This window comes from Pyrgilauda ruficollis, unplaced genomic scaffold, assembly GCF_017590135.1.
Source record: "Pyrgilauda ruficollis isolate IOZ18807 unplaced genomic scaffold, ASM1759013v1 scaffold59, whole genome shotgun sequence".
NCBI lineage: Eukaryota > Metazoa > Chordata > Aves > Passeriformes > Passeridae > Pyrgilauda > Pyrgilauda ruficollis.
This window is the reverse complement of record NW_024527599.1, coordinates 489,520-502,998: the sequence shown is the minus strand read 5'-3', so window position 1 is coordinate 502,998 and position 13,479 is coordinate 489,520. Positions and strand designations below refer to the sequence as shown.

The 13,479-nt window shown below is 51.1% G+C and overlaps 1 protein-coding gene across 6 annotated transcripts in view; it reads left to right on the top strand.

The window, feature by feature from the left end:
- The window catches only part of SGSM2 (small G protein signaling modulator 2), a 38,358-nt gene extending 28,904 nt beyond the window's left edge, over positions 1–9,454 (top strand). For 5 of the 6 annotated variants that reach the window (XM_041482812.1, XM_041482807.1, XM_041482811.1 and 2 more), the window contains 10 exons: positions 357–502; positions 914–1,042; positions 3,534–3,716; positions 4,069–4,386; positions 5,068–5,192; positions 5,632–5,714; positions 6,186–6,295; positions 6,710–6,806; positions 7,569–7,736; positions 8,036–9,454. In XM_041482812.1, the coding sequence (XP_041338746.1) occupies positions 357–502; positions 914–1,042; positions 3,534–3,716; positions 4,069–4,386; positions 5,068–5,192; positions 5,632–5,714; positions 6,186–6,295; positions 6,710–6,806; positions 7,569–7,736; positions 8,036–8,124 (1,448 nt within the window). In that variant the 3' untranslated portion in view covers positions 8,125–9,454. The remainder of the gene's footprint in view (positions 1–356; positions 503–913; positions 1,043–3,533; positions 3,717–4,068; positions 4,387–5,067; positions 5,193–5,631; positions 5,715–6,185; positions 6,296–6,709; positions 6,807–7,568; positions 7,737–8,035) is intronic. The other variant, XM_041482809.1, reaches the window with a different exon arrangement.
- The last annotated feature ends 4,025 nt before the right edge of the window (positions 9,455–13,479 follow it).

Genomic DNA, 13,479 nt, shown 5'->3' with positions numbered 1-13,479 from the left:
AAGCTTCTTATATCTGGCCCATGTGGTATCCATGTGTTTATCTAAACAACATGGGGGTTTGGCTTAGAAAGCAGTCTGACCCTAAATTCGGGGCAGCAGGGTGGATGCAAAGCAGTGGCAGTGTTTCAGTGAGTTCTGCTGCTGGCAGTGGCAGGAGCAGTGCCCAGGGAAGACAGAATGGTTTTGCTCGGCGGCGCGGATGCTGGTCTGCGTCCGGTCTGTTCAGCCTTTGCTCTGCTGTACCTGCTCCTTCTGCCCCGGTGCAGAGCGAGCTCAGAGCAGGCAGGGCAGTCCCTGGGGGTTCCCCGTGCCCCTGGGGCTCCCCTGGCTGAGCTGTCCCCTCGCTGTCCCCGCAGGGCTGGCGCACTGCCGGCACCTGTCCACGGTGCGCACGCACCTCTCGGCGCTGGTCAACCACAGCATCGTGCCCCCCGACCGCCCCGCCAGCGCCGCCGCCGGCCTCACCAAGGAGGTCTGGAGCAAGTACCAGAAGGACAGGAAGGTCAGTGACACGTCCCTACGGGCTCCACACGCTGCTCTGCTGGGCAGGAAACCGCCCGCGGTGGCCCCAAGAAATATTAAAGGTGTTTGGCCACAGGGTCGCTTCTCAGCTCGTGAGTCAGCTCTGACAATCCCTTCTCTCCTTTGCTTCTCTGATGATGGCAAAGATATAAATTATTATCAAAGCAACTGATCTATTCCAATTGAGATTATTCTTATGGAAGGCATGACAGCCTATATTAGGCTGGGTTTCAGCTAAGGTCCTAAAGGCTTGAGTCAAGCTGCAGAATTTATTTAGTGTCCTGCATGTGTTTCACTGTCTCTGTACTGAGTGTGAAGTGAATCTGGGTGTACCTGAGTGAAATACTGATGTATTGCCTTCAACACCTCTTTCTCCTGGCCACCACTGCAGAACTACAAGGAACTGGAATTACTAAGAAGAGTCTACTATGGTGGGGTCCAGCATGAGATTCGGAAGGAAGTGTGGCCATTCTTGTTAGGGCACTACAAATTTGGCATGGCCAAGAAGGAGATGGACCAGGTAAGCCATAGCTTCCCTGGAATCTGAGTTACATTTGCAAAGTAGGTTTTGTTTTCTGAATAGCAACTGTTGGTCTTTATTACTGTGTGATATTCCCAAGGGAAAAACACTACTGAAAACATGAGTAGCACATGCTAGCAGAGGGGTTTTGATATTGTGTTTTAATGTCTGAATGTCACTAAATGAGAGTTCTCTCCTGAAGTCAGGGAACCTGCATTCAGCTCTGTCTGTGGCATGCACGTGCCCTGAGCACACCCTGTGTCCACAAATTTGTCACTTATAAAATGGGGAGGCACTGATATTTGGGTGGAATTTTACTCACCCCTATTTTATATGGTGTGTTAGCTGAATTATACTTCAGACTGCTCCTTGAAGTAACTACCTTTTCTCCTTGGTGCTGCATCTGCATGCACAGACTTTTCTGGAGCTGGGAACAGCCCAGATGGACCCTCTGGAGTTGCTTTGTGTGTGGTGGTAAAACATTGCTTTTCTGTGACATCACCCCAAGATTGGCTGGACTGGATGGAACAGTAATGAGATTTGGCCTGGAATATAATTAACACATTAATCTGCTTTTCAGTTAGTGTTATTACCAGGGAGGTAGCACTCATGCAGTAGCTGATTCTGTTCTGGATTAAATTGATAAGGAGTGGTTTATATATCAAAACATTTGGCATTTGCTAACTCCCAATTACTTTACATGTCAAGGGGTAATTTATATCCCTGTGAGCACCTGCAGAGCAGAAGGGCAGCCTGACCTCGAGCCTTGCCATGGACAAATCAGTGTCTTGCAAATGGGACACTAAACCAACATTGCCGTGGCAATTTGAGTTGTTTTACTCACAATAATCTTTAAAAGCCAGTTCTGAACACAGATGGAGAAACAGAGCCCTTTGCTGTTCAAACTGGGCCACAGTCCAGATTGTGCCCCCTGAATCCAGCCATCTCAGTAGATGTTTATTATAGATTTTCTGGCTGTAGTGTGTACATCAGGAATGTTCTACTGAGCACTGCTCCATTCTTTTTTTAATCTCAGATTTTCAAGAAAGGCAAGAATATTGGAGGTTTCTTGCATAGATTGCATTTTGCTGTCTCTGATCTCCACAAGTATGTGAACTATCAGATTTATGATCCATGTGTAGAAATAAAAGGTATGTCTGGAAATGAACAAAAGGACCCAGATGTTTAGTTTTTAGAGTGGGAGATGTGAAGCCATCTCCCATGGATGCTAGCCCCATCTCCAAAGGGCACATACATTTGTACAACTAGAACATAGGGGATTTGGCAAGAAGAGATAAATACTGGAGTCTGTATGATAGGAATTACAGTAAATCCATACAGAGATGTTACAGGATAGAAAAGATCTGATCTGCAGAACACAGGCTCCTACAGGAGATTTTTCTCCCTGAGTTTGTGCCCTACTAACCCAGGGGTACTCCGAACTTACCTGGAATTGTAATGAGCTACTCAACACCAGTAGCAAACACGAGTTTAGCTGACTCCTAAAGGAATGGGTTGTTGGAGACTGAAGCTTACACTGAATGTAGGAGTCTGTTAAATGAGAGACATGAGAACAGTCATAACACTGCACGTACAGGAACTCATTGTGTCCTAAGCTGAAGTCATTGCAGGTGATTTATCATCTTTGTCTTCTGATGGTATTTTTGCACTCCCAGCTGTGGCTGTCCTCCAGCCCTCCATTAACTGTTGTGTTTTATGATTTATGACTCGACAGCTACCTCAAGTGACAAGCAGCCTGCAGCTCTTAGCAGGAGCGCTCGGGCAGCAGCTCAGCCAGCCGGGTGCCGAGCCCGGAGCCAGCTCACACTTGTGACTTCTCTTCAGCTCTTGACAAGTGACAGAGTAGTAAAATTGCTACATGTCCCTTAATAGCTCAAGGGGGTTTCTGTGGCTGTCTTTCAAAAGAGAAAGCCAGCAGTGACAAAGATCTGTTTTACTCCTGTGGTGCACAGTGCAGCCAGAGGACGGGGCTGTGGGAGCTGGGATTCCAGAGCTGCTCCCGGGATCTGACTCTGTACAGGCTGGTGTCTATAGACCTGTGACCTGGAATTCTTCACAAGGGCTACACTAGAGGTGGAACCGAGGAGTTGGAAGGAGGTGTGATGGAATGAGGATGATGCAGGTGGAGGCAGCTTCCTCCTTAGATTGCATTTGACTTCCTGTGAGGTTTCACATGACATCTTTTGTTCTGTCCTGGGTCACTGGCACAGTGGCACAGTGCTGTTGATGGTGTATACAGCTGCTTATATGGATCCTTTCTGGTGCCTACAGTGTTATTAATTCCCTGCATTTAATACCCAACACCTGACTACTCCTCTCCAGTCACAGGGATGTGCTGCTGCAGCAAGAGGGCCTCGGCACCCTGGGGCTTTCAGTCTGAGACCCTGCAGCTGCCTTAGCCCTCTCCCTCCCGTTCCCTCCAGTGCCTGGGCAGGGAGGGCAGTGTCTCAGGACGTGTCTGTGCGTGCAGGTGGACGCAGACATTGCTCTGAGGTACCAGAAGGTGATGGCTGAGTGGAAGGCCTGCGAGGTCATTGTGAAGCAGCGAGAGAAGGAGTCGCACTCAGCCACGCTGGCCAAGTTCTCCTCGGGCAGCAGCATTGACAGCCACGTCCAGAGGCTCATCCACAGGGACTCCACCATCAGCAATGATGTAGGTACTCCCTTCCCACTCACCATCTGCATGGGCAGTGCTCAGCATTTGCAGAGGTGCAGCCCCAGGAGGCAGAGGGGGAGGTTAGCACAGCTCCTGAATCCTGGGCAGAGACTGCAGCTGTGGTGTCTCCATGTTAGAGTGAAGAGCAGGTCTGAATTTTGGACGGGTACAGCTGTTGTTAAGCAGGACCTGCCTGAGGGGCTCTAAGGTTCACCTAGGAAGGCAGATCCCCTCCCAGCAGAGGAACAGCTCTCCGGATCTCCTCCTTGCAGGTCCCTTAGCCAGGGCCAGCACGGGGCACACGATCACACGATCGCTGCTGACGCGTGTTTGGTTTTGCACGTGGCAGGTGTTCATCTCGGTGGACGAAGCGGACCCGGCGGAGCAGGAGCCCCGCGGGCAGGAGGAGCCCGCGCTGACCGCGCCGGCCCCCGCGGCCGCCGAGTTCGACTCGCCCGACTCGGGGCTGCCGTCCTCCAGGAACTACTCGGTGGCCTCGGGCATCCTGTCCAGCATCGAGGACGGGCAGAGCGGCTCCTTCGAGGACGGGGCCGAGGAAGAAGGCAGCCCCGCGGCGCGGCCGCAGGGCTCGCTGTCAGAGGAGCAGCTCTGCTCCCACGGCCCGGACCTGGCCGATGTCGCCTCGGTCTGCGCTGCGTCCTACACAGTAGGTCACAACCCAAGCACCAGCGTCTCTCTGCACAGCGTGGCTTCTTTAGCAAACGCTTTTTCAGATAGGATTTAATGGGAGAGTCCCAAACTAGAGCTGCAGCTGGTGGGATGATAATTGGGGATTTTTCCATCCAATCTTTTCCTCTGGATTTTGAGCTAGATTGGAAATAAGGCTGCAAGAAAAATTTGGGTGTTTTTTTTTTTTTTTTTTTTTTTTTAAGTGTTTCGGCAAGACAATCAGTGTGGCACATTTCTAGCAGTTAGAACTTTCCAGTGCCTGGGGGTGTGGACAATGTACTGTTTGTAAGACCTAATGTTATTTAAATCAAGCTAAAACTTCCATCTAGTCAAACTGAACCACAACCTAAATCTAGATTCAAGATGCCACCACCTCTGTTACTCTTGCTGTCACCCAGCAGCATGGTTTTTGCTTCTCTCTGCTGAAGTTATTTAGCTGGAAATAGCCATTTGGAAATAAGACAGGTTTGGCACATTTCCCAGTGAAAACAAATGTGTTTTACCTGGCATTTTTGACAGTAATTGAGTATTTTGATGCCCTCATCTGCTCAGAGTATAATTGTACTGTTTCTGGTTTGGTGATTCTCAGAGCAAATTTGCGCAGAGTCCTGGGAATGCTGAAAACTTGGCAGATCTAACTAAAACTTCTCTGTTCTAGATAGAGTTATTGGACACTGTTGCCTTAAATTTGCACAGAATTGATAAGGATGTCCAGAGGTGTGACCGGAATTACTGGTATTTTACTGCTGAGAACCTGGAGAAGCTCCGAAATGTCATGTGCAGGTAATGACCTTGTAAACCCAACTACTTTCACATTTCTGTCACAATCCATAAGCTAATCTGTAAACTATAATAATATGCAAATAAGAGTCAATAAGAATTCTCACTAATGACTTTAAAACAAGCTGCCAGAAGGAGGGACAGGCAGGATGGCAGGTTAGAGCATGGGTCCCAGTCTGGAATGCAGGTTTGGGATCTCTCAAGTGACAGACCCTATTTTAGAGAACTGTTCTCTGAATGTACTCTGAGGTTTGGGTTCCTCCTGATCAGGATGACACCTCCATGCTCAGAGGGCCACTTTATCCAGGCAGCAAACAGAAAGGGCTCTGAAATACTCTGGGAAGTGTCAGAAGGTTCTGAGGCTCACACCTTCAGCAGCTGCTTAGGATTTGATCTCACATATGGAATCAGCCTTCAATACAAGGATTTTTTCTTTCCACAGCTATGTCTGGGAGCACCTAGAAGTTGGTTATGTCCAAGGCATGTGTGACCTCCTGGCTCCTTTGATGGTTATTCTTGACAATGGTAGGAAGGGTTTTCCTTTGGGACATGCTGGTATCCTTAGTGAGGTCTTTCCTTAGAAATGCTGTTTCAAAAGGAGCTGTCTGCATTAACCAGGGCTGGGTCACCAGCAAAATCAAACCTACAGCTCCTGATTTGTGTTTTCTCCACCTGTGGCTGTTGAAATGGCTAACATTAGTATCTCGGGGCTGCCCTGTCACTCACTGACTTCCAGATTAAATTTTACCAAAGTTAGTGAAATTACTGTGTTCTGGGAATTGCTGATGCTGAAAAGTCAGCTGCAGGCTGGATTCTTTGAGACATAACTAGTAAAAATGGTCCAGAGTCAGGAACCAACCCCTCTTTCATCTAAATCTTGGGATTCAGAGAAGAGCAAAGGGGAAGAGCCTGGTTTTCCCAAGCCCTGCAGTTCTGTTTTTTTGATTCAAGAAGTCCCACAGTTGCCAGCACTGAGTGTCTGCCCTGTCCCTGCAGATCAGCTGGCCTACAGCTGCTTCAGCCACTTGATGAAGAGGATGAGCCAGAACTTCCCCAACGGAGGTGCTATGGACACACACTTTGCCAACATGCGGTCCCTCATCCAGGTGAGTCTGGGTCAGGGGGACCTGGAGGGAGACAAGGCTGAGCCAGAGGCTCAGGACTGGCCTGATGCCACGTGAAGGGTAAGAGCTCCAAGGAGTGACCTCAGAGCTGGGCAGGAGGAGCTGGAAGTGGATTTGTGGAGTTACAGCCTGAGAGCAGGGGAGGAGGTGGAGATGGACATTTGCCACTTGTTGGAAATCAGTAGGATCTTCACCTTGTTCCTTGTTCCTTTAAAGCCTTGGCAGAGATCAGCTGTGAGTGCTCAGCTCAGCACGGAGTCAGGGCACCCAGCCACAGCCCTGGCACACACAGCACAGGGAGCAGCTGCTCTGCCCACGGGATGAGGAGCAGGGTGGGACTCCAGCACCTCTGCTGCTTTCAGAGCACATCCTGACAGCTGATGTTTTCCATTCCAGATTCTGGACTCAGAACTTTTTGAGTTGATGCACCAGAATGGAGATTACACTCATTTTTACTTCTGCTATCGCTGGTTCCTGCTTGACTTTAAAAGAGGTAATAATGTTCTGTGCCTGTAGTTTAGGGTTGTGTAGAACTGTAACAGCTCTGTGCTCTGTGTTGTGGTGTGAGTGAGTGTCAGGATGGTGAGTGGCAGCTGGGATCACTGGAGAGTTTGTAGCCAGGAAAGGTAAAGGCAAGGCAGCTCTGAGATCAGACAGCACTGGAATGAGGCCAGGCTTAGAAAGGGGAGTTGCAAATTCCTGATGATGAGATTGAAGCCAAGCTCCTGCCCAGTGCCAACGCCTGTTTGCTCCAGAAGGTGATCCCACTTGTCTGTGAGCTTTGATGCCTCCTGTCTCATCCTTGTGATAAGAAGGAGCAGCTCAGCAATGCTCAGGAGCTGCTGTACTTGGAGTGGGGTGCCCTGTGAGGTGGGGAGCAGCCCTGATCCTTGCACAAGCACACTCCAGCAGGGTTGGTGCTGACAGGCCCACTGCAAAGCCAGACACACCTGGACACAGGCTCAGAGCTGCAGAACACTGGGGCCTCCTGTGCTGCTCTCACGTGGTCCCCGTGGTTCTGGCACCTTCCTGGGCTGGCCCTGCACCACCTCCAGGCTGGGGTACCTGTTCCTTGAGGCAGTTCTGTGCCTTGCCTGCACAAGTGACAGGAGCTGGCTGCAGGAGAGGGGGAGAGGAAAGGGAGGAGTCTTCAGGGTCTGTTCATGTCTGAGTAAGGCCTGTAGACATTGGTGAGAGAGGAGGGACGTGGTCAGTTGAATAATCAGATGCTCTTGTAATGTTTATTCCCATTCAGAATTGTTGTACGAGGATGTATTTACAGTGTGGGAAGTTATTTGGGCAGCAAAGCACATCTCTTCAGAACATTTTGTCCTTTTCATTGCCTTAGCACTTGTGGAAGTTTATCGAGAGATTATCCGTGATAACAACATGGACTTCACTGATATCATCAAGTTTTTTAATGGTAAGAGCCATTTTGATAAAAAGTAACAAGACCTTGCTCCTTCTCCTTTCCTGAGACTGTCTGGTGCAGTTCTTGTTGTGACAAACCCATGACCATTTTAACCTCTGAGTCTCAACCCAGGTCCTGCAGCACAAGGGATTCATCCACTTCTTCTGTCTTTAATTCTCCAAAACCAACCCCCTGGAATGTTCTGGGATTGCTGCTTGTTACAGTAATTAATTATTGCTAATGCTACATGAATATCCTGCCAGGGCAGGAGGGTGGTGCTGACAGTTAAGATGTTTGTCTGTGTCTCTTAGAAATGGCTGAGCACCACGATGCTGCAGAGATCCTGAGGATAGCCAGAGACCTTGTCTACAAAGTGCAGACACTGATTGAGAACAAGTGACCATGGACAGGCTGTCCCTGTGAGCCTCTGGATGGAGCATCCCTTGCACTGTAATTCCAAATGGTGTTTTAATTGCATCTTCCATGTAATGTAATAAATAGTGAGGAGATAGTAACAGACTTTTAAAACCTGAACTTTCCCTTCACCAGAAGAGGTTGGTGTTTGATAGTCCTTGTTACACTGACTTTGTATTTCTAGACAAAATCTTTTTTGCATTGTTTCCCTCTCTAGAAGACATCTGTCTACATCTTTGCGATGTTGAAAGGGGGGATTTGACAAACTGCAACATTTCTATTTTGACTTTCTGCACCTGTAAAGCCTGGATGCACCCTGTGTGCTCTGCCAGAAGCTGCCATGGAGGCAAGGCTGGGCCCACTGCTGCCAAGCACTGGCTTGGGTCCTTGGAGGAGCACGGTCCTGGCCTCTGTCTTTGCCTTGAACGTGGAAGAGAATGTGTCTGAGCTCATGTTGCTGAAACATTTGGGTTTGTATTTAGCAGTGATTAAAGCTGATAAGGTTTCTGGCTGGGAGAATGGCCTTAACCTAAATGGCACAGCTCATGGGAGCAGTGATGAGCTCACGAGCTAGAACACCACTTTGGCCTTGGCTGGGTGGCTCTCAGTGCTCAGCCTTCATGGCCCAACAGAGCTGCCTTTGTTTTGCTCTGCAGACTGGCCCTGTGGCACTCCCAGCTGCCAGGCCCTGCCCTGTGCTGCTCAGGTGAGCAGGCTGAGCCCAAGGGCAGGACCCTGCTCCGGGGCTGTGCAGGGCCATGGATTCACCTCCCATGGGGAGCCCCCCACATCCCTGACTGCACACTGCTGCTCCCCCCTGCCCTGCAGGGCTGCCAGGGGTCCCACAGACACAAACCAGGCTCTGGTCTCTGCCAGCAGGACCAGCCCCTGCCAGGTGAAGGAGCTGCAGTTCCTGGGGGCTCTGAGTTGCTGCTGCAGCCCCTGCTGGGCTGTGGAGCCCTCCAGGTGCCCCAGCCCCTCTGCCCAGCCCCAGGTGTCTGTTCACTTGAAAACTGGAGAAGTATTTTTTAAAAGAATGAGAAGAGTGAGAAAAACCTCCAACTCCCAGAGCCCAGGGAGTGATGGATGTACAGATAATACTGCACTATTTTCCTTGGTATGTTGGGAATGTTCTGTACAGCTGTTTCACACAAACCCAATCTGTGAACTTTGCTGTATTTGTTAGAACATTCTGTCTGATTGGATTTTATCAATGTTGTGTATTATTTATTTTTGTTGAGAGCAGACTATTCTCTTTATTGCTCAATTATTTATGTTTAAATGTAACTTATGAATAAATACTTATCATCAAGGCATCCCATGGAGCTCTTTGGGAGCGATTTCTCTCCCCCCGAGGTGATTCCAGCCATGGAACAGGGATGAGGCTGTCTGGGAGGACAGGGTGAGATGTAATTAATGTCTCTCTGATGAGCTGCATGGGCTGTAGTGCTAAAGGCAATAAATAGGTCACCATTAAGTAGACTCCCGAGGTCCCTTAAATTACTTTTAGGGCAGTTTTCATGTACCCACCAGCTGAGCCTGAGCCAGCCCAGCCCAGGAACAGAAATAGGCTTATCACAAGTCTTAAGTAAGAGTTTCATCCTGAAATTTTAGGCCTGATTGTGCTGCAGCTGCACTGAATCCAGCTGAGCTGCTGGACTTGGAGGAGAGATCCTCCTCCATCACTCCCAGTCCTTGTTCAAACCCCGTAAACTCCTCCAGCTGTGTCTCCTCTGCAGCAGGGATGGTCCCTCCTCAGTCTCACCTGGTGCTTGGCTGCTGCTGGCAGCTTTTGCAGCAGTGTTCCAGGTTTTTAGGCTAAATAGTCTGCCTGGAGATGAGTCCCTGGGGACTTAGGGAACATTTCCCCATTCCACCATAAAAAGGCCCCAACAAAGGCCTCTGTGTGCTGGGGTGGGTGCAGCACCCCTCGTTCCAGCTAATCAGGTATTTATCCCTATCAACAGGGATCAGCCCTTTATGAAGTGCATCCAAGGATGTGTTGGCCTAAATAAACTTCAGTGTCCTTGTGCCCTCTGCACTCACCCAGTGGGACTGGGGTGGGCAGGGCACCTGAGCACCACAGCTGGGCTTACAGCTGCCTCTTGTCCCTCTGTCCTTCCCACACGTCCCCACATCTCCTTTAATTTTCAGTGCAGTTCTTTAGAGCCCCCCAGCCCCTCTGCCTGAGCCCAGCCCCTGACCTGCTGCCCCAGCCACGCTGGGGTTTGCCTTGCCCTGTGCTGGATGATCATCCTCGTCTGTCCCTGCTGCAGAGGAGGGAGAGGGAGAGCCTGGGATGCAACTTCAGCACCTGCAGGAGAGACAGGTCCAGGTGAGGCAGTCTGGGCTCAGCCCCAGCCCACCCGCAGGAAGGACACCCCGGTGGGGCTGGGACAGTCCCGGCTCGAGGGGCTGCTCTGCGGGGCTCCATGGGGCTGGGGGACCCCCGTGCCCCCGCAGGGCCGGGGTGGGCTCTGCTGGAGGAGGGCACAGGAGCTCCCCGAGCTCTCAGGCTCCTGAAGCTGCCAGGTTTGCTGTCCCTGCGGAGCCCGGCCCCGGAGGAGGGACGGCATTGCACCGGGGAGGCACAAACAGAGGGAGGGGTCTGCCTGCAAAGCACAGGGAAGCAAACGCAGAAACCCGTTTCTGATTTCAGTGCATGTTTATTTCATTTTTATATTTATTTCAGGCAAGTGCTTATTACATGGATATCATTCATGTTGGATACCTAAATTCTGGAGCATGAAGAGCCAGTATTGTACAGCTGAATAGTAAAAATACAATATGTACAAAATTAGTTGCTTTTTCACATAGCAGATGTATCCAAACACATAAAAATCTTTACAGTCTAGTTTGTCAATATTCAGTATTTCAGTAAATTGGTAACACAGTGACACGTCCTCACTGTAAACACAGACTGCACCTGCCCAGGTGAGGTGCAGGGGGGGACAGGGGCTCCAGGCCAGCGATGGCAGCAGCTCCAGTGACACATTCCTAACGCGGGGAGCACAGCCAGGTAAAATAAATAAATAAATGCTTCAGGCAGGAGGGGGAGGTCACATGCAGTGACAGAGCAGGGGGTCCCCGCTCCCACCACGCTCCTCACCCAGCGATGCCAGGCTGGGGCCTGGCCAGAAGCCAAAAAATCACTGGGTGGTCGCAGCCCGTCCCTGACCCTCGCTCTGCCAAGCCCCAGCACGTTTTGGCTCAGGTTGTTAAGGCGTATCCATAAGGCATTCCACGGGAGCAGCGGCCACAGCAGCAGGGCAGGACGAGCCTCCTGCTGCCAGGGAGAGCTCAGCACAGGGCCGGGGGCTCGGGGCCGTTCCCTGGTGGTGGCTTCTGCCCCAGCGCTCCCTCTCACTCAGATCCCTACTCCCAGCACGAGGGTGAATCAACGGGCCTCATCCAGAGCTAGAGCAGAACCAGCCGTGTCCTGGCGAGGGGCACCGTGACATCCCACGGCCCGTTCCCACCAAAGCCCACACAGAACAGCCCTGTCCCTGCCCTGCCCTCCTCCCCTTCAGCAGCCTCAGGTGAGGAGTGAGCCAGCCTGGGAACAGCCAAACACAACCTCTGCCACGACTGCACCGCCCAGTGCTGGGCTCAGGCTGCTATTTTAATAGCTCAAGTTTGGATTATCAGGTGCTGTATAACAGGGACAGAACGAAGCCATGACTGATTCTACCCACAGCCTATTTTCCTTAACACTAAACATCTGCTCCTAACAACTGATGTTTCACTCAGGGAGAAAATAACCTAAAGACAGTGTTATAATCCATTTTAATCTGTTCCAAATGATAACAAGGGATGGAAAACAGGCCGTAAGTATGAGGGTTTTCCTTTCCTCACCCCCATAGCTTTTAGAATCAAAGTAAGACTGGAATGAACAACTGTTCAGAAAAAAACATGCCAAGTCTCAGAGGAGCCTCACCTGTGAGTGCTCAGAGCTGCCCACCTCCACACCAGCTCCAGGAGCCCTCTGCAGCCACATATCTAATTAAGCTAATTAAGCGAGTGCCTGAACCGAGACAGGCTGAGCCAAAGTCCTGCTCAGGTAAGCAGAGGTCACCTGGTTCATCTGGCCAAGGCTGCTCACCCCCCTGCCATGGGGACACTGATACCCCTCAGAGAAAGGAAAGGGGCCCAACAAGCACCGACCACATCATCCCACGGGGCAGGAGACGCCTTCCCCCGAGCCCCTTGGACCCACCCAGCCTGGAACAGTTCTCACTGTTTTTTCTTTAAATGCAAAAAACACCCTCAGGATGCAAACCAGTCCAAAGAGACACAGGCTACATACAAAAACCAGACACAAGAAGCCTTGCATTGCATGTCTACAGGAATCTAGCAGGCGTGCACGGACAACCACACCGACACCGACACAGCAGCGACACCTCACCTCCACCTAACCACCCAAGGCATTTTTTTTTGTTTCTTTTGTTACAGAAGGCCACTTTGAAATAAAACAAATTAAAAAAAAGACAAGGAGCCCCAGAGCAGCCGGCTCAGTGGGATGATGAGGGCTCCGGACGTGCCCTGGGCACCTCGAGGGCAGAGGCCTCTGCAAAGGGCCGTCCCCTCTGTCCAGCTCTGCTCAAGAAACCAAAACCAGCCGTGCCAGGGGCCAGGGGTGACACTGGAGCCCTTCTGACACCCAACACTCGGCCCCAGCACGGACAGACAGATGGACACACACACACACATGCAGAAAACCCCGACGGCAGCAGCTTGGCTCCAGCCCTCATTCCCCCTGTGAAATGCGGGTCCCCAGCTGCCCCCACCGTGCCCCCAGGGACACAGGACCCGCTGATCCCTCTGGGATCCCACGCAAGCAACTGCAGAGACCGCGGGAAATCAGATCACTTCCCTTCCTAAGATCAGCTACACAGATCTGGCAAATTTTTACTGGTGAGGTCAGGATTGCATTCCTGTATCTGAAGTGTCAGCGTTAAGAGCTCTTCCAGGATCATGTTAAAGCAGCAGCTGGGGCTCTCTGCCCCCTGGCTGGGCTGGCAGCAGCTCCACAGCCCAGCACGAGCTTTCCCCGTGGCCAGCCAGGGTTCTGTGCCACAGTGCCCACACATCTGCCCAGCTGCAAACACCCCCGGCCGTGCTGCCTGAGCTCCAAGCACAGCTCCAGCTGCTGAGCACAATTTGGCTGCTGGCAGCAGGACGTGGAGAGTGTGGGCTGCAAGGGCACCTGCACTGACCAACAGGCTCCAAGCCAGGGGGGACAGGACAGAAAACCCTCTCAAACTACTATGCAGAAACCCCATTTTCTATTGTTTCTGTGGCATGGTTACCAATAACTACTATTATTCAACAACAGAAGAGA